This window comes from Epinephelus moara, chromosome 21 (assembly GCF_006386435.1).
Source record: "Epinephelus moara isolate mb chromosome 21, YSFRI_EMoa_1.0, whole genome shotgun sequence".
NCBI classification, from domain to species: domain Eukaryota; kingdom Metazoa; phylum Chordata; class Actinopteri; order Perciformes; family Serranidae; genus Epinephelus; species Epinephelus moara.
In genome coordinates, this window is record NC_065526.1 from 9,297,866 (window position 1) to 9,317,708 (window position 19,843).

The following is a 19,843-nucleotide window of genomic DNA, read 5'->3' on the forward strand; positions in this document are numbered from 1 at the left end:
TTTTTGACTTGTGAATGAGTCAATGGAATTTCTTGCAATAATGAAAAAATACTGGCAATCATGTCTGCCTGGCACAAACCACATGTTTTGGACAACTGTGAAGTGACAGAATGTCCCAGCATCCTGGTTCTTACATTGCCAGATTCCAGAGAGTCTCCCCTCTTCATATATGGCAGAATATGTCATTTTCCAACTTGCTATGGTGAGATAAATGTAAGAATTCACATGGATTTGTTTTATTCATTGATATAAAATGATGGCAAATCTGGTTAGCCCAGATTGTCCTGAAAAAAAACAAGATATAGCATGTGTATGTAGCCTTTATAATGACTGTGATATGAGCTTAAAAGTAAAGGCAGTAAAAATACCCCAAAAACGCCTAGGGCCCATAGGGTTAAGTGGCAGCAGCAGTGTTTTGGCTGTTTCTCACAGAGACCTGACGGTATCAAGTAGCAGCATCCTGGCACACATCCACCTCATATCTGCCAGATTCATATTGGCCTCATCCGTACAATAAAAACCCAAAGCATATCTGGTTCAGTGAGTACAACATATCATCTGACCTATTTCCACTTGAGCTGAATCAGCAATAATCTGCCCTCTCACCACTTCTAGACTAGTCGAGGGCACCTCCTCCTATCTCTAGGGTCTTGCTTTACTTTTTTAGTGCCTTCTAGGTTGTACTTCCCCTCGTCTTTCTTCCATCCTGTACTGTACTCTGTCCTCTCAGTGCATAAAAGCAGCTTAATGTAACCTCAGGGTGTGGAGCATCAAGAGCTGCTCTGTGCTCCTGTGAAAGCTTCTCCCCGTGATGCCAGATTACAGATAACACCCAGCAGGGAACACAGTAGCCTCAGAGTACAGCACAGAATGTGGAGCCTGCTGTATGAAACTGACCTGTTAGTCCACTGATCTGCTGGTTGTTAGCAGGGCACTGCAGGGTTTTTCCACATAGCAGGAAAAGCACAGGTGTTTGCTCTGTTCTATTCAGTGTCCCAGTAAATCAAGACAGTGTGACAGTGCAGCTAAATTGAATCCAGCCATAATTAAATTAATTTATTTATACCTGTGGTTTTGCTACTGTGACATATCAAATATCTTCTGATAAAAAAATCCTATTGGAGCATTATTTAATTAAATACCTGATCTGACCTGAACGTGGCAGAGAGAAATTTAATGAAAGAAAAAAAGGTGCTGTTATGAGATTACTGACGTACGGGCTACCTGCAGGTTGTACAGTTTTTCGGAGGTGGTGAGGTAAGGTCACGAAGAAAAGGTTGTGCAACACAGCTCATTCAATATCGTCTTCAATTTTTAACATTGCAGTTCTTTCACCTTTTCATTTAAAATTCAGTGCTGTCAAGTATAACTTTTGACCATGGGAAACTGCCCGATAATCCAGGTCAAAGGTTTTTAAAGTCCAACACTGTGGGCCTGCCCTCAGACAAATTTGATCACCTGCTTTCTGCATACATCTGCATATGAATTATTAAGATAAATGGATAGATGAGTGTCAGTGGTTTTCAGAAAACAACCATGTTCATGGGACATTGAGCCTTATACTGTCAAAACAACATGACAAAGTCAATACTAATGGATTCTGTCTCTCCTATTATTAGGGGTTCAAGCCCAAAGGCCTTTTGTTTTGATTATAGATAATGACCAATGAACACATAAATGAACCTAACTCCACAACCTTTGGTCCAATCATTACAAAACTTGCAAGCAATGTCGTAAGAGGTACCAGGAACATATCCTGAAAGTTTTAAAAATTGATTGTCCAATCATTACAAAACTTGCAGGGTTTGTTAAATAATAATGATGAATTCACGTGTGTCAAATAATTTTGAAGTCTAATTTTGAAGAACAAGTGCAACAGCGTTTTGCAAAATTTGGCCATAAATCAGTGATGTTCTGTTCAGACATCACCAAACTAAGCCATTAAAGCATGTCCCCAAAGTGTTTCTACAGTTGACCAAGCAAAACAGTATTTCCAAAGAACAGTGTGACCTGATAGAGATTTGGACATAAATGAATGAGCATCTGTCTGATTGTCATAAAACCCATTGGTGATCTTAATGCAGGCAACCTAAAATGTCAAGGGTCTTGATTCTACACAGATTTCAAGTTTTAAAGGTCCATGCTGGCTTGAACCAGCTTCTTGCAGCTATTTCTATTCTTTGTCTCATTTCAGTTCGGTAGGTAATTATGCTCTAATTTTTGTTACCACAATTCTGTATTGTTTTGGAGTGTTCATTAACATCTGATATAATGATATCATCAGAAAGTGTCAGTCACACTGAATCTAAAAATAGGTATAATCTATATCCATTTGATCCAACATGACAGAGTCATAACTCAAAGAAGAAGTAGTTTAAATGGACTACCTTAATTGCTGTCATGGGCTCCAGCTGTCGTGTTGATCAGTGGCCAGACTACAATAACTAACTTCCACTTTGTTTTCAGAGCACTGGCATGCACGTTAGAAAATAATGTATAATCCCTAGACATTATGTCTTTGTTCCTACGTGTTACTGGCAAACCCCTGAGCGTTTGGAAGTAGGTGCAACTTTTTCTGAAGTACTGTCACTGGTTTGAATAGCTGTGCTCTTCAGATGGCTTTTTTAAACTTTCACATAGACCCGAACTTTTGTTTGGTATACATTTTTAAGTTATCCTGGCTATTTAGGAGTAGTAAGACCTTATAAGTATAAAAAAAAGAAACAGTCAATGATAATAAAATCCTAATGTCCTTCAATGAGCTGATGATAAATTGCCAATGTCTTGAAACGAGTACTTTCTAATTAACAGCGTCTTGGCTTGTCACTGTTGCCAAAAGTGGCCATGGCATATGAAGCTACAAACCTTATTAATCATAAATAAATAAGTTTTAACCATTAAATGTGATCAGGTTTTGGACCTTGGGGGTCGGCTGTAGACTGACTTGGCAGAGATGGCTGCCATCTTGTTTTTACATGGATTACTGTATTGTGATCTTACAACTGCTAAATGGCACAAAAAAGTGCCCACAAACGAGGGCAATAGGTCTAAGTAAAGCAGAAAGAAGTAGAAGGTCCGGTGAACCCAAAATGTCTCACATGAGAAAACTGGGTCTGAGGAGGCTGTATTTGCTGTGCATTTACAGTGTAAAAGGTGTCCCTAAAATTCATTCTCCTTTAGAAAATATTATCATACAGATGGTCACTGCAGTTTGAAATCATTTGACCTTCACTCCTCTTTGTATGGATTAGGTCGCTGTCGTAGCCCATGGAGAGCTATTATGGCAAACATTTAGCTAATCACCGCCTCTACACACAGAACAGCAATATATTGGACAGTATGGAACCATAAACATCGATATTAAATCCACTCAAACTGAAAAGAAGAGGCACTTAACTGGTCAGCAGTAAAGAATATGGAAATTAAGCTTTCATTATTATCTGTTACAGTTTGAAAACGGCCGTTTTTATTGCTGCTCCAGGGCAATCTATTCTCCCTACTCACTGACCTCAGCCAGTTTTCATGCCTAACACAATGTCAGTTTGATGATGTAATAACAGAGAGAAACCAGGGTGGCTGTGTGCGAATATGTGATCATTATCTCATTCTCTTTCTTTTTTTTTAATTTCCCCCCCTTGCTTCTGTGTAAGTGAGAGAGAAAGGCTGGTAATAAAATCTGACGAGATGGTAATATTGGTAGTATAATAGGACAAGAGTGCAATAGTGTGTCAGAATGCATTTTTAATCGCTGCAGTTTGGAATAGAGCAGTCTGATCCCATAAAACCGTTGGAGGAAAAAACAGTAAAAAATTATGGGTGCCAGATTAATTGCTGATAATACAGTGATATTATACAATGGAAATTAGAGATGACTGAGTGTTAAACACAATTTTATTACAACAATTGCTTTTCCCCTGTCACCTTAAGTGCCTTTGGGTTGTAACATAGATTTTATCTGCCTTCCATTGACGTATTACAGCAGATTTAGTTTCCCTGCTCTCTCGAATTTTTACTTCCTACTCCTTATCAGCGAAGGCTTGAGGATTTTTATTTTTTCTCTGGATTTCCAAGGGTTCAAAAAAAGTGTACATGCCATGCTTCTGTTGGAGGTTAAGCAGAGAAAGAGACTCTTTTCTAAATGGGTTCTTGTTATAATCTGATAGTGAAGGCAGTTCCAATCTCTCAGGTCGGTGTGGGGTCTTATCGCCTGTCAGGGTTCAAACGAGACTCACATCTGCTACCTTGGAGATAGAAAGCAGTGCCGCATATCTCAGAAAGTTGTGGCATGTGGCATTTGCTGGGGGGGCGGCGGTGACAGCGTCCGCCACTCTCGACAATGTCAATCATCCACATCCATACAACGAAGTGAGAAAGATGTCTGTCATAGTGTTTATCGCGATTCAAACCTTTAACCTATAAAGCTGCAGGTGAAAACAAACTGTGTGTACAAACAGGAGCTACTATGTCATATAAATCAACTGTAAACCCTCCCTCCATACACGCAATAAATTATGTCAAAATAGTATTTTGTTTAACATGTTTTTTCAGACTTTAAAAACCTTTGACCTGGATTATCGGGCAGTTTCACATGGTCAAAGATTTGACTTGACAGCACTGAATTTTAGATGGAAAGGTGAAAGAACTGTTATGTTACAAGTTGAAGAAAATATTGTATGAGCTGTGTTGCATAACCTCTTCTTCATTACCTTCTTTCAACTCTCAAAATACTGTACAACCTGCAGGTAGTTCCTACGTCATTAATCTCATAACAATACCTTTTTTTTTAACATGTTTTTTCCAAATAAAAAAAATCTACTCTTTCTCCTTTGTTGAGACATCCTGAATTTGCCCTCCGCCCCGCCCACCACCACTACTTGTAGGTTGTACTTTCCATTGTCTCCAGTCACCACCACTACTTGTAGGTTGTACTTTCCATTGTCTCCAGTGGTAGCACAGGGCTAAAATGAGGTGTGGCGATGGGTCAGGCTATCAGACTACCACTAGTTTGAGACCAGAAAAAGTGGAGTGTGCAACAAGATGGCTAGCGTTAGCGTAAGAGGAAACATTAGAGAGATTTAGCAACATGTTTGATCCTCAGTCAGACCCAGACTCAGGTTTCTTTAGCCTCGTTTTCACCAAAAACATTTGGTATAGTACCTTTAGAACCAAAATATTAACTCCTACAGACATGTACCTAGACCGTAGATCCATTTAGCGTTTCCACTGCACACAGTACTCTTAAATATGGGTGCACTTATTGTCACTCACTGCCCCTGCTAGCTGTCAGGATGGTACCATCCACAACTTTGCACAATGAAAACGGAAAAATAACTTCTGATGTGTAGAGAACTGAACTGTACCAGACTGCTTGGTGGAAACAAGACTTTTGACAGTGTCGCAGTCCTTCCCCCCCGTCAATTAGATTAAATTAGATGGCTCTAAATCCCCAATGGCTAAACTCATTTGCCACCATACAACTCATTCAGACAACAAACTGCACAGACACTGCATACACAGTACACAACAAATACACAGTGCAACAAATAAATAACACAGAAAAGAGCCATTTGAGACGTAATTAACAGCTGAAAGGCGCTGCATCTAAAAACCACAATTAAAAGTGTTCATTAAAAAATCTGACCGCTGCTGGAACAAAAGACTGTCTGAGTCATTCAGTAGAACACTGATGCATCCTTAGTCGCTCACTGAATGAGCTTCTGGGTCTGTTAACCCTTTAATACCTAAGCCTCAAAATGTCCGCCTGGACTTTTTTGCTTATTTTAACTATAAAAAGGGCCTGAAAATGTCCTGTGAGGAAGTGATTTTGCCTGTTTTTCCAGAACACTTTGAACTTGCAATATCTGACAGTTATTTACAATTTACTGCATGTAATAACAGTGTAATAACAGTTTTAAACAACTGACGAGATTCATAATACATAACTGTGTTTAATTTGGCCCTTGTTCTCTTTGCTACAGTTGCTGGTGTGTGTTTCTTGTATTAGACAGTGATTGGCTTTTGTATTAGTGACGTACCTAATCTAGGTTACCTATTGTACATGTGAATCTCAGATTTTGAGGAGTGCACAGACCTCGCTCCCTTCAGTAGAAGTAGAGGAATGTGAAAACACCTCTCCAGTGACAAACTTTTCACAGATACAAGTCAGTGTAGTCAAAATCAGACATTTTAGGGGACGTGTGCAACTGCAGTTAAATATACATTATCTTAAAATGTATGCTGTGAGTTTTCTTCAATCACTATGTGAACGCAATTAATTCAATATCAGTGTGAGCGCGATGAGGTTTAAATCTGCTGTTACAGGCCTTTGCACCCTGAGTCAGTTGTTTTTTTTTGTCCAAAGATGTCGCACATCAAGAAATACTTAGGATCTCACATTGCATCAATCATGTTTGCACAGTCCGCAACTTCCGTCTGTCATTAAAATTTTTGCAACAGGTTTGATTTTCTGCGTTTTTCGCATCCGTCAGAAGCCTTAGAGACGTCTGACAGAGAATCAGGGAGAGGAAATGTGGCAGTGGGACAGAGCAGCAACAAGACAGAATCATTCAGTAACTCAGATAGCTACTTTCAACAGGTCAGATCGTAATATTCAGGTGAATGATGATAAAGAGGAGGAGGATGTGGACCACACAGAATGTGGAGGACAGCATGGCCTTTTAATGCAGCTGCGGAGCCAAATACAAGACAGGGAGGGAGTGATGACAGCCAGATAGGTAACTTCAGAGGAGAGAGGCCAAGGAGGAAATGTCTCTTTTCATTTTATCACATGTTGCGAATTTTCACAACAGATAGAACATTAAAACGCATCGGAATCAGTGGATGTAGGATTAAAAAAACGGTCTCAGTGTGCAAAGGCCTTAAAGGTCTAACGTGTGAATCAGAGCGTTTTCATATTACATATGATTGTAACATGTCTGAGTAAGCTTGCCTGCCCACGCCCCCACTGACAATGAAGTCCACCTTCACATTATGCCTACTGTTGCTTATATTTTGAAAATAATGTCGAGAATGACCCTCTCGCTTGCATTCCTACTTTATCACCCACGGCTGTGCATTGCAGAGGATGAGATCAGCGCATGCATGTGCAGATTCGTAGTATAGAATGTCATCCAAAATGATGAAAAAAAGTCAATAGTATAGTATGTGGTCAAAAACCATGAGAAAAGTCGTAGTATAGTATGTCGATTTGGTACAGTTGGTTTTCACACCTGATGCAGACTGTAGCCGAGTCAACATTAACCGTACTAAGACAACATTTTTAACGGCTCAACATCCCACATCTGTAAGCTTTCTAAAGACATGCACAAATAAGACGAAATGAATGCGGAGTACAGACACGACGTTCCATCCCTATCCATAGACTAACTGATGTTGAGCATTAATGAGCCAGTATAGTACACAGTGTTGACACTAATCAAACAAACTGGACTTTGTGGGCAAGTGTACTCAGATCTGGGCCCCTGATATGAAAGCCTCCTAAATCTCTTTCTTTGGTTATTAAACACATCACAATATAATGTGTGTCTTTGTCCCCACAGGTTTAGACAACATCCAGAGGATTGCTGCTCAGGGCCGTTACGAGCTGAGAATTGACATGAAGGATGGACAGGAGTCAGTCTACGCCAACTATGACAAGTTCTCCATTGGAGATGCAAGAAACCTCTACAAGCTCAGGATAGGAGAGTACAATGGCACCGCTGGTACGTGGGTGAATACATTCTTAATTTTTTATTTTTTTTTGATAGCATACATCATTTTTTTGCGTTTTACTTTGCTCTGTGGATGACAGCCTTGTGATCAACCCAATTACTGTATAGAAATGGCCGAGGGGACATCAACATCGACAGCTTTTAATATAATATACCAAGTGTAATATAGTGTGTGCTTCTCCCCAACCTTTAAGTGAAAATGCTCTCCCATCTCTCCTCTGCCATCTGCCATTTTTTTCTCCTGCCTCCTTCCCCCTCCATCTTTTCTTCTCCCTGATGTCTGAAACCCGCCTCAGCACTTTTCCATATTTCCACTCTTGTCCTTGCTCTCCATGTATCTCTCAGTCTGTCAACATGACCATATGCCAGAATCACCCATCATCCCCTCATGTTTATAATTATAATTTTCTCTGCCTAAATAAATTCAGAGAGCCCGTAGCAGGACTTCTGTCCCCTCCCTCCCTCTCATGTCTCTCCATTCCCCTCCTGCCTGCCTGGTCGTTTACGTCCCCTCATCATGCCATTATTCACCGCAGCCATATGCCAGTGTTGCCCAGCATACGCTGATGTTTAAGATTCTCCATCTCTCTCTGTTTCTCCTCTGATCCCAGGTGACTCTCTGAGCTACCACCAAGGCCGACCCTTCTCTACAAAAGACAGAGACAATGACATCGCTGTCACTAACTGTGCCTTGTCTTACAAAGGAGCCTGGTGGTACAAGAACTGCCACCGGGCCAACCTCAACGGCAAATACGGAGAGTCCAGACACAGTCAGGTCAGTCACACAGTTATACACTCGATAATTAAAGAGTGAATATGGCACGTAAAATTGTTAATCCACTTCTAATGAAGCTAAACACGTTTTGTGGTGCACGTTAGAGAAGGAATAAGGGTTTGTTCATCTGGATAAACAAAGCAGTACAGCATTGGGATGGATACAAGACAAGGATGGATTAACAACATGGCAAAGTAGAGAACCAACCCAGAACTCCAGGGGCCCCAAAAGCTCCAGACTTACTGTGTGTCAACTCATGTGAGCTCATTAAAATTAAATTTTGTTTGGGAATATGCGGCACTAAAGCACAATATCAACTGACATGATGAGGGGCTTTAAGGTGGGTGAGCTTTATTACCTGAACTTGTGGTTAATTAAATAAAGTCTAGTTTTAAGACCTTTGTTATTTTAGTTTTGTGCTTACATGTTGCATATTCCTAAATTAATCTGTGTCAATATAATTAGCACACAGGACATCTGGGGCCAGGGACTATAAGCAATGCACAGAGAGTGGGAGGTTAACAGGGGGTTAATAGGGGCCAAACATTTTTGCCCCGGGGTTTGGTTATGAGATATTGTTCTCTGAGATTTCAGCCACCACCTCAGTACAGTGTGGGTGAAGTTCATCTGTGGTGTTCTCTACGGCTGTAACAGTTCGTGTATTCTACTGATCTGGGCTGGGTTAAAATAATCTACTCATGTAATTCAGATCACCATTTGAATGTCCCGATATCAATTCATAAAATCCAAGATAGATCTTTTAATATGCACTTTTTACACAGATGTGTGAAGCTTTAACGCCGTTAACCTCGCCGTTAGTAAAATTACTAATGACCGTAGTCTTGAGAAGCTCTGACGTTACTGGTTCTTTTGTCCGTAACTGTTAGCTTACTCTTTTTATGTTTTGGTGTTATTTATTATCGGGCTGCTGCGCCACTTTTACACACATACAAAGACAGAGTAGAGATGCTGCAGTGGAGACAGGGAAATGAAGATAACTTGAGGTAATGGCCGCCACGTTACTGTCACTGTAAGTGTAACCAAACCTCCACGAGGAAAAAGTCAGTACTTCAGCAATACAGCTGTTTAGCAACATGTAAACTTGTAAAAAAAGTTATATTTCAATCTGCTCTGTCCGTAGTCTCTCAGCCATAGCTGCTAATATCATGTTATAAACCAGCACAGAGCACTTCCCAGCTAATAGCAAATTGTTACTAACAAGCTGAAACAACAACTATTTATGTCTAACGGTTCAGTTCAGTTCACCACGTATCTTAAACTTATCAATGGTAAGTTATCTGCAGGCAGTGAGTCTCCTCAGCAGCAGAGAGAACAGGAGGTACTGATACTGACTGATGTCTCTGATTTGTATTCTTCCTAAACTTCACTCAGTATTGTGATGTCAGTAATATGATTTATTGTATTGACTTCTTAGATTTGTTTCCAGTGAGATATTAAGTTTATATTGTGACTTTGCTGTTTCAATGTTACTCTTGCTGCTCTAGAAACTATGTTTAGTTAGTAAGTGTTATTCCTGCTCTGAATTTATTCTTTTTTTAAAAGAATTCCTTGTAAAAATTCACATTAGTAGTTCTCTGAGAATCTATTTCACATTCAAGTGAAAATTGGTATTTTAACTGAAAAATCCCCAATTGAATCGATATCAAATCGGAAATCGAATTGGGACCTTGTGAATCGAAATCAGTGGAAATACCCAGCCCTAGATCTGTCAGGGTAAAAGGGCACGGTTCAGCCCATGAAGCCGCCCCCAGAATACACTGTATGTAGATTGATGCACAAGGGCAAGTTCTGACAGTAAAACTTAAGTCATACACCGTCAGCAACATTTGCTGAGGTTAGCACATCAAGCTGATTGGCATGTGAGTGGGTCATACTATGGTGAGTGCAAATGAAACACCAGAGACATAAGACAGGCCTGCAGGTTTCCAGTCGGCCACAGCAAGAGAGTTGTGTGACTGTGTGTTGGCGTTGCTCCACCGTTATAAGGTGTGTTGATCACTGGGATGATAAATGTTTAGTTGCTTTGATTTATCAAGTAAAGCCAAGATAACTAACTAAAACATTCCTCCCAATGCACAAGTTTTATTCTGTATTATTCGGTGTGTTTTGGTATTATAAGACATGCTTCTCAGGTTTATAGCCTGTTGTGACCTGTTGCTTTTTGGAAAAGTGTTACCAAAGTGTTTGGAATTATCCTTACTTTTATAATGAAAACAGTTCACCAAATTTGTCAGTGGGCAAAATGTTACCTCAGTCCCCAGCAGGAGGATTTTGTCCGTCTTTGACGTCTTTGTCGTAATGCATTTGGGTTCTTTCTCTTTTCTTTTTTTTTCACTCTTCCTAACTTGCACCTAACTGTGACTTAGTGAGCCATTACGCACCAAGTTTTCTCATGAATAAGAAACTACAATTCAAAAATTCAGCAGCAATGTGTCCTTCCACAAACAATGTCCCTCACACTGAACTTTTGAGTGGAACTACTTCATTGGCACGAAGTAGTCCCATTGAAAATGGCTGACAGCAGTTTCTAAGGATTATTCAGAGTAAAGTGGACCCTGTTTCTAGAAATACACACAACTGTTTTTTTTTTTTTCAAATGCAATCTTCTACTCCATTGAGCACCACAAATGTTCTGTGACTCAGAGGTTGTCTCAAAATCTCAGCACATAACACCAAAACTATCCATCTATCATTTGAGTGTACCCTTTAACTCACTGCTGTCACTCGCACAGCATGGCATTTTGGCATTTACAAAATTCACACAAACTGGCTCAATTATGGCAGTGTGATTAAAGGTTAAAATTTCTTATTTGCAAAGGCTAATAATTTGTAAATTAAATGGCATGAAACTTGCTGCAGACATCCATCTCCACACTTGTTACACTGATTGGCCTGAAGGAGGAGCTGTAATGAAAGGTCAAAAAAAAAAAAACTTGTCCAATTTTAATGAAACTTGAACAGATGATGCATCTTAATATTGGTCAGAAGTGCCTGAATATCACTCTTATCCAAATACAGATGAGCTCATATTTAAATTACAGAAACGTGGAAGGAAAAGGCTGGAGCCAAAACATGAAACAAGCATACGCACATGTTTGATAGAACATAATAAACACTGGTGCGTCATTCTCACACTGAAAGTGACAGGTGTTTTTTGGCTTGCTACATGTGAGGCGGGAGTGAGTGTTGAGGGCTTGTCCAGTCCTTTTGACAAGCGTGTGATGTAGCTCCCTCTCTCAGCTTGATGCTGTAATGGCTCGACAAAGAGAGCGAGGTGTTGTGTGAAGCTGTGATTAGACTAAACTACAAAGGCTCTGGAGCATCACTGCTTCTCTCTCTGTGCTGTGTACCTTTCCTTTTGTTGTTTGATGACATGAAATGAGACCAGGTGGGAGCAGAGATGGACAGGCATAAAGACGCACAGAGAGAAATTGCCTCTCAGTGTAAAGCCATAAATGTGGAGGTTTTGGTGGTGACGGGGATTAGCAGGGATAGAGTGAGACTATAATTACACTAAATTCATAATTGTGCTCTTAAGTCAGGATTTTTGCTGTCCTGCTTTGAATGCTTCCTTTCAGTTGAAATTAAAATACACTTTAACATTTCCTTCTTCAGACTCTCCTTTTCATTTCACATTTTCTGTCATTTCCTCAGACGCCCTTGCCTTGCCTTAAAAGCCCTGTTGATACAAGCAGCTTCTGAAATCACACTGTCTTTCTCTTGCAGGGTATTAACTGGTACCACTGGAAAGGCCACGAGTTCTCTATTCCTTTCGTGGAGATGAAGATGAGGCCATTCAACTTCCGTAGCATCAGCAGCAAGAGGAGGCGGTCTGCCCCTGTATAAACAAACCGCCTCCACACAGGCCAGAGTCAAAGATAAATGGAGTTCGGACGATGTTTACTGATGAGTTTCTGCTATCTGTGTGCCTCACTGATGTGCTCTTTAATGCCTTTTAGTGAGGCTGCAAAGAAAAAAGGGGGTTATGACAAAAAAGATACTAATATTTTATTAATATTCTGTTGTAAAATAATAAAACCCATTAATATTAATAAACTACGAACATGCAGAAACTGTTGTAATGCTGGATGAGATCATGAAATAGCAGAGAGGGTGAAACAATGTCCGAACTCTGTTTATCAAACAGTCTCAGAGAAATACGTGACATGGACACAACCTCTTAACACATTATGTGGTGGTGGGGACGAAATGTGTTAAAATTAAATGCTGGCAACATGAAAAGCAATGCCAATGCAAAGTCTATTACAAATGGTGGCCGTTTCAAACATGTTGATACACCTCGTTTTCACAGTTTTATGTCCGTATGTCTGCATAGTATACAGAGTACACCCCTAGTGTTTAACGCAGGGAAATGCATCTCTTAAAGATGGACAGAAACAGCACCGAAATGCGATCTTATCTTGCTGAATATGCGCATGGAGCAGCACAGAGACAAAACAGGACCAATAATGCATGGTGACAAATAAGGGAGGAGATAAGTCTGTCAGGCTGTGATGTGAAATATTTTGTTTAAAGACGTATGATCCACTATGCATGCACTCTATGTACAGAGACAGCATGCTAACGATGATAGCTAGCTAAATATGCCATCCAACTTTTCACATAGATAAAATGTATAAATAAAGCTGCATTACATCCATCAATCTGTTAGCTAATTTATTTTTGTGCTAACTTCCTGTGGCATAGTGCATACGGGTTGTCCGAAATCTGCTGCAGAAGTTTATTTTCAACAGACTCAAAACAAAATGAAAGGAGAAGTACTGCAATAGAACAAATAGACTTCCTGTCGACACGCATACGCACACAGAGCCATGTGGAAACGAGGTGTTAATGTGGTCAATGTTATGAAACAAACACAGTTGGTTTAGGGAATGGGTCGGCAACCTGTGGCCCTGGAGCTACATGTGGCTCTTTATCCCCCCTCAAGTGGATCCTGGTGGTTTTTTGCTGTAGGCCTAAAGCAACTCTAACATTCTCCAATAGTAAAACTGTAGCCTACGCACCAAATTCAAAAAAAAAAAAAGTTTAACATTTCGTTAACTAAAATGTGCGTCATTCACGGACTGGCACCTTTTCCTTTCAATTTTGCTGACCCTCAATAGTGTTGGCTATACTTTAGTCTCCGCGCTAGGCTAGCTATGGATTCCAAATCCAAAAAATGTAAACGTCTTTGAGGGTAATCGAGAATTTAATAGTATAAGGACAGATTAAAGTACCAAAAAAAAACCTATTGGTAATCATAAGGCTCAAATATGTTTCATGGCGTCAGACAGATTTTTTTTTTTTTTTTTTTTAACTAGTTTTGGTAAAGAATTGCTCTTTTGATAGTGAAGGTTGCCGGCCATGTTTTAGGGGAAGAAAAACACTCAGCTAGGTTTACAGAACAAATAAAACATTTGGTTATGTTTAGGAAAAGATCATGCTACTTGATTAAAATAACGACGTTCGGGATGCGAGTGGCGTAAACTTGGGTGCTTTGCATGGTTACATTAAGTCTGTAAAGTCAGCGGACGCATAGCGATCTCATGTTTGAAAGGTCCATCATGACAAAAGACAATGCCTCTACAAAGTCAGTGAGGATCTTTTGCAACTTTTCATGTTGCCAGCACATAATTAAAACATTTTGTGCCCGTCACCACCACGTAATGCGCTGTTGAGACTTCATGTCCATTTCACGTGTTTCTATGAGACGGGCTGGTTTATCTCTGCCCAGCTGTCTTTCCCTGCTGTACTTCTACACAGACGATAGAGGACACTGTATGTAATTTATTAAATACTTTGAATGACAATGGTTCTATTTGCTGTAAAAAATGGAAAGGCAAACCAAGAAGCATTTTTTTCCTCCTTTAAGTCTGTGATTTGCCTTTCCCTGGGATGCGAGGAAACGTGCTCAGAAATGCCCTCAAGACTGCGATAGCTAACGTTATTTTAACCGTTACGAAATAACACTTTTAACGAAAACTATACTGTATATGCCCTTAAAACCCTTAACTGTAAGATATATATATTTTTATAACTGATATTGTGACAAAAGTCCATCTATTTAATATGATTTGATGCCTTGGTTTTTGAGCCGATATTAAGTTAATGTAAAACACGACAACAAATACTGGACGCAAGAGATAAAATTAACATCAAAAACTGAATCATCGTTCACAAAGCAGTGCACCAGCAACAGCTTCATAACCATCTATTTTATTTATTTTATTTCGCGCTCTGTCTGTGTTACTGTTGATTACAGTATCCTCCCTGTCAATTATTAAAGCAGAATTAAACTTAAGTGTTATTGGTAGCCACAGTGAGACAGTATTTGCACTACAAGTGGGAACACAGCAAAGCTATTGTTCTTTTAATTATTTCTTTAGTTGTTCACGGGCATTTCGAATTTATTTCCTGGACTTTATTTTAAAATTACAAACTCTTTCTATCTGTGTCGCCCCTGTTGTAGATGCTGTGATTGCTTGCAGAGATGGTGCTGGTAGTTGTAACATTTAACCAAAGATCTGCATAATAAAGACTCGGCCTGCTGTTTGGAAAGATGCCAGTCAGTTCTGTCACCAAAGTCACTGAAGCAGCTTTTTCCTGTATTAATAGATTCTCACTTTGCAGGGACTTTTATGGTAATTATGTCCCCTGGCGTTATTTTATGCAATGTGAACACTAAATTCTATGCAAAAGAAAGTCAGGGTGGGCATGGTGCAGATTTGAGCCTGGCCTCTCCCCCGCTGCTAGCTGAAATGAACTTAACAAAGAAAGCAGAACAGTAGGTGGAGTGGAGCCAAGTCTTTCTTCTGTGCCCTTCTTTTACTTGCTTCACTATTTAAGCTCCCCAGCGAAACAACAAAATCAGCAAACATGGCAGAGAATGTATTCTTTTAGTGGGGCGGGCGTAATCTGCAGCGTGCCCACCAAGCATTTTGTTTCATTCAGTGTTCACACTGTCGCACAAAGCGCTCGGTGCCAGTGCATTTAGTTGACTGCAGTTTTTTTGGAAACACTTTTTGTTTTAGTTTCCTGCCTCCTCTGTTGGAGGAAAATTATCTCTGTGGAGTGTGAAGGAAAAAACCACACACACAACTGGCTTAATCTCCTCTCCGGCTTCATGCTATCAATGAAAACTAAATTTAATGTCCAATACAATCCTGGGAAATCAATGTCACCATCGCTGCAAGCAACATTTGGTCTCATATATATTCAATAATCCAAATATGAACAGCTGGAAATCTCATTCTTGTGTTCTTCTGTCTCTTTCTTCATTTCAGTTATCTGATTGAAGCAAACCAGAGAGTCTGGCTTGTATCATACGACTGTGAATATTTTTTGTCCTTTTAGACTTGAAAACAATGGTGACTCTCCCCTCTATGAACTACTAATATACTCATGTAGGTATAGAGTTGAAGATAATGTGACTTTTGATGTGTTCCCTCTTTAGATGCAAACTAATTCAGAACGAACCACTTCCCCTTTAACCGCTGTATTTTTAACCGTTGTTGTGTTAAAGGGCGGATGGAGCCTACTGCATGTTGACAAAATTGCAATCAAGAGCCTGATAGTAAATAACAAATGTCATAAGAATATGTTTTGTAGTGACATATTTCTTTGCCGATCTGGGTGAAAGGTGCTCTTGAAATAGTTTGTAATGTAGACGACGTAGATAATGTAGATTTATCAGGCCTCTGAGCTGTTGTGGAAACAGTCAAATCGCCCTCAGGGGCAAAATAAAACCAACATAACCTAAAATATAATTTATAACAAACTGTTTCAACACGTGACCTTTCCCAGGTCTGATTTATGTCTCAGTGTCAAAGTGACTGTTTCAGAGCCTCTCATGCAATCCATCTCCCACCGTGATTTATAGTAGAGTAGGGAATTCTCCATGTACTTATTTCATTAACTACTTAGATGAGGTTTGCCTCTGTGCATTTTTGTACAAGGAACAAAGGTCATGAAGCTTTGCAGAAAAGGAACAGAATGTTATTTGTATTGTGAGGGATTTCTCTCATGGCAAACTATAAGGTGCTCTTAAATCTTTCAAGAGGAAAGCTGATATTTATTAGTGTTTATTTTACATATTTCTCCAATAATCATTCATCAATTTAAGCTATTTCTGTCAATGTGAAAACCAAGAGAAGGAAATTGATAAAGTTGCTGTGGACAAACTCTCTGTCCTGCTTTTCATTTCAAGTTAAGCTGCTTTTTTATTTTTCCATTGGTTTTGTCATTTTTTAAAGAGCTTTCAGGACAAGCCGTTCTCACTCCCAACTCCTCAAATACCAAGGTTTGTTAAGTGGCCCTCTGCGTCAGATACTAAAACACCAAGACATTCTTTTGTGTCTGTATGAGACGCACCAGGCCACATCGTTACTGGATTCTCAGAGCGATGTTTATAGAGAGCGAAAAAGTCAAACAAACAGGACTTTACCCACAGGAGACCAAGGTTGTGAAATCAAAGGTCAATGTTGAGTTATTTTGACTACTTAACATAGAGTTGAAAATGTTCAACTTAGGTTAAAACGCTGGGACAAAAAGCGTACCACAAAGACCAACCGTCATCTTTCACATGTACTGTACTGAAGTGCTGAACAACAACCATGGAAGAGAATTATGTTAATATATGTTTCTTCGGCCACAAAATCTCATGAACGCACACAGACTTGTACTTTGTGTTCGAGGTGGATCATCAGAGATTAATAATAAAATCTAATTTAATTGAAATGTTTTTATTAAGAATGTATGTTTAAGTACATGGGATTTATTGTTTTGTTTTTTACCTTAGTATTGAATTGGGTATCGTGAATCATGGTATTTCAAAAGTATCTGTATCAACTACTAAATTTCTGGTACTGTGACATGCCGAGTAACAAACGTACTTATTTTAACCAAACCATTATCTTTTTCTAAGCCTAACCAAGCATTTTGTTGCCTGAAGCTAATGAAGTAAACTTAAAAACCCAACATTGAAAGTTTATTTGGAAAAGAGACTGAATGCATGTAATGAGCGGAAGCTGACAATGTCCCTGACCATCCAAAACTGACACTAAAGAGATACCTAAAAGCCATTGGTCAATGTAGGGCCGTCAGTTATCATCTGTCGCCCTAGTATTTGTAGCATGTCCCATACTGTTGCCACTAGTCGGGTTATGTCTACTTGTTTTTCGGTTAATTGTTGAATTAGCGTCAGAGACGTAGAAGTAATTTTAAATTTGCTAAGATAAGTTATTTTAGACATTGAGCTCTTTAGCAGAAACCGTAAATGTTTGTAACATTGTTCACACAGTGAATATCCTTCGTTCTTTCAACATCGGGTTGTGTTGTTAACATGCTAACTAGTGTCTTGAATCTGTCAGTCTTTTGGTTTCCCTTCTTAAAAGATGAATGTAGACTACTGCCACCTGCTGGTATAGACAGTTATTACCTCTCACACAGGCACAGAACGAACGTGCCAGTTGTAGTCATCGCAATGTGTTCATGTGCAACTTTGTGGCCAAGACACAGGCGAAGTGAGGTGACGCAACAGTCTGTTTTCGTCCCTGCTACTTCTCTGTGGTTGATTCAGTGTCTGAGACTTGAAGCATCACATTTGACACATAAGGCTGCTGGCTAAGCGTCGGTGTTTGAGGAGTTGGAAGTGAGAACATATTGCAAAGGAAAATAAATAATTTGACTTTGAGCAAATGCAACTGTCCCGTGATGGAGACAACAAACCTGAAGTTACATCGACAAAACAGCCTGAATTGTTTTCTTAATATTATGATGTAATTCCTGTGAACATCAAATAAGATCAAGTACTTTTTTTTTAAAATCTTATTTTGGAGGAAAGGGGGTTATTAAATTGGAATTTTCTTTAAACTGTGTAAAATTTCATCTCTTCAATCTGCTGTTTAACATAAAGTTTGAAATTATTTAAACTTAAGACTGTCACTGGAAAACACTCACACTGTATTACTATGTGTTTCTACTGAGCCTCTGACAGTACAGGAAACTTGTTCCAGTTATTTATTTCACTTCTATTTATTTTTCAACTACTCTTTGACTGATGACATTGTAAAAACAAAAATAAAAAAAATAAAATACAGTTAATAATGACACGCTGTCCTCTATGATATCAAAAAGAAAATGCTTTATTTCCTGGGTTTACTTTTACTAAGGAATAAACTGATTCGACCACCGTGTTGGGTGGTATTTGTTATATAAGCCGGAAAGTGAAACTGCATTGATATGAAATGTTGCCATGAAATGTAAATGTTGACAAAATGTGATCTTGACTGTTTGAGGAGCTCCTATATGCTGAAACTAAGGATTTATTGTTGGATAACCTTGGATATTGCTGTCAAATTTAGCTCTAGTTTGACTTAAACATGTACTATATAGTTCCTTTTTTAATACATTTTCTACATATTAATAAAATATTCAAATAGTCTCATCTGGTGTATTGTGTTCCTTTTTTTGTTTCTTTTTACTTTTAACGAGGCCTTTAAAATCCATGGACAAAATCTCTGAATCAACTGAGCCTGAGTTCGATTTGTTCACTTTTGGAGTCAAGTTTTCTATAAAAGAAGTCGAGCTGTGGTTACTGCAACTACTCCCCCTTTTTACTCCTATGAAATAATGAAGTACCGAGAGCCAACTGACTCTGAGTCGTAAACTTTTCAAAGTATCTTCAACTCTAATTGGAGGCCATTAAAAACTGAAGTCAGGCCAGTAGCAGCTACGAGTGAACAGTGAAAGTGCCGTCAAACAGTCAGCTACTGTGGTTCTAGGACCTCCAATTTATGCTCACACACACAGCGGACCTGCGATCTGACAACAAGAGCCCAATTTTACATGATTAGACTGTCAGAGTTACAAAAAGGCTTATTTTTAGAGCAGGTGCTAAAGTGCCTCAGTTTAAAGGAACAGTTCACCATTTTGTGCTTGTAAATACAACATGGGGGGGGGCTAACCGTTTCTTGAGAGTTGTGACTGTGAAGTTGCCAGTTAACCAGCAGAGACTTCAGGAAGTTGCTGCTCTTGGCCAAGATGCAATACACCGTGGTAATCAGTGAGCTTAGAGGTGCTGGTAGGCGGATTTTGTTCCTTTAGACAGAGCCAGGCTGTTTCTAGTCTGTCTGCTCAGCTAAGATAACTAGGGGCTGGTGGTGGAAGCTTCACATTCACTGTACAGACGTGTGGTATTAAACTCCTCATCCAACTCTCACCAAAAAAGCAAATTAGTATATTTCCCAAAATGTCAAACTATTGCTTGGTGTCCCCTTTCTACCCATAGGAAGTACAGCGCTGTCATTAACCTACATAC

The 19,843-nt window shown here is 39.4% G+C and overlaps 2 protein-coding genes and 1 long non-coding RNA gene across 3 annotated transcripts in view; 2 read left to right on the top strand and 1 right to left on the bottom strand.

Annotated features, from left to right (window-relative positions):
• Window positions 1–13,799, top strand: part of tnr (tenascin R (restrictin, janusin)) — a 253,786-nt gene extending 239,987 nt beyond the window's left edge. The window contains exons 29-31 of the mRNA XM_050033765.1: window positions 7,560–7,721; window positions 8,342–8,505; window positions 12,253–13,799. Coding sequence (XP_049889722.1) covers window positions 7,560–7,721; window positions 8,342–8,505; window positions 12,253–12,372 — 446 coding nt within the window. The 3' untranslated portion in view covers window positions 12,373–13,799. The remainder of the gene's footprint in view (window positions 1–7,559; window positions 7,722–8,341; window positions 8,506–12,252) is intronic.
• The window catches only part of mrps14 (mitochondrial ribosomal protein S14), a 252,315-nt gene that overhangs the window by 110,658 nt on the left and 121,814 nt on the right, over window positions 1–19,843 (top strand). The window lies entirely within an intron of this gene.
• Window positions 1–19,843, bottom strand: part of LOC126383264 (uncharacterized) — an 80,101-nt gene that overhangs the window by 15,125 nt on the left and 45,133 nt on the right. The gene's annotated exons all lie outside the window — the stretch shown is intronic.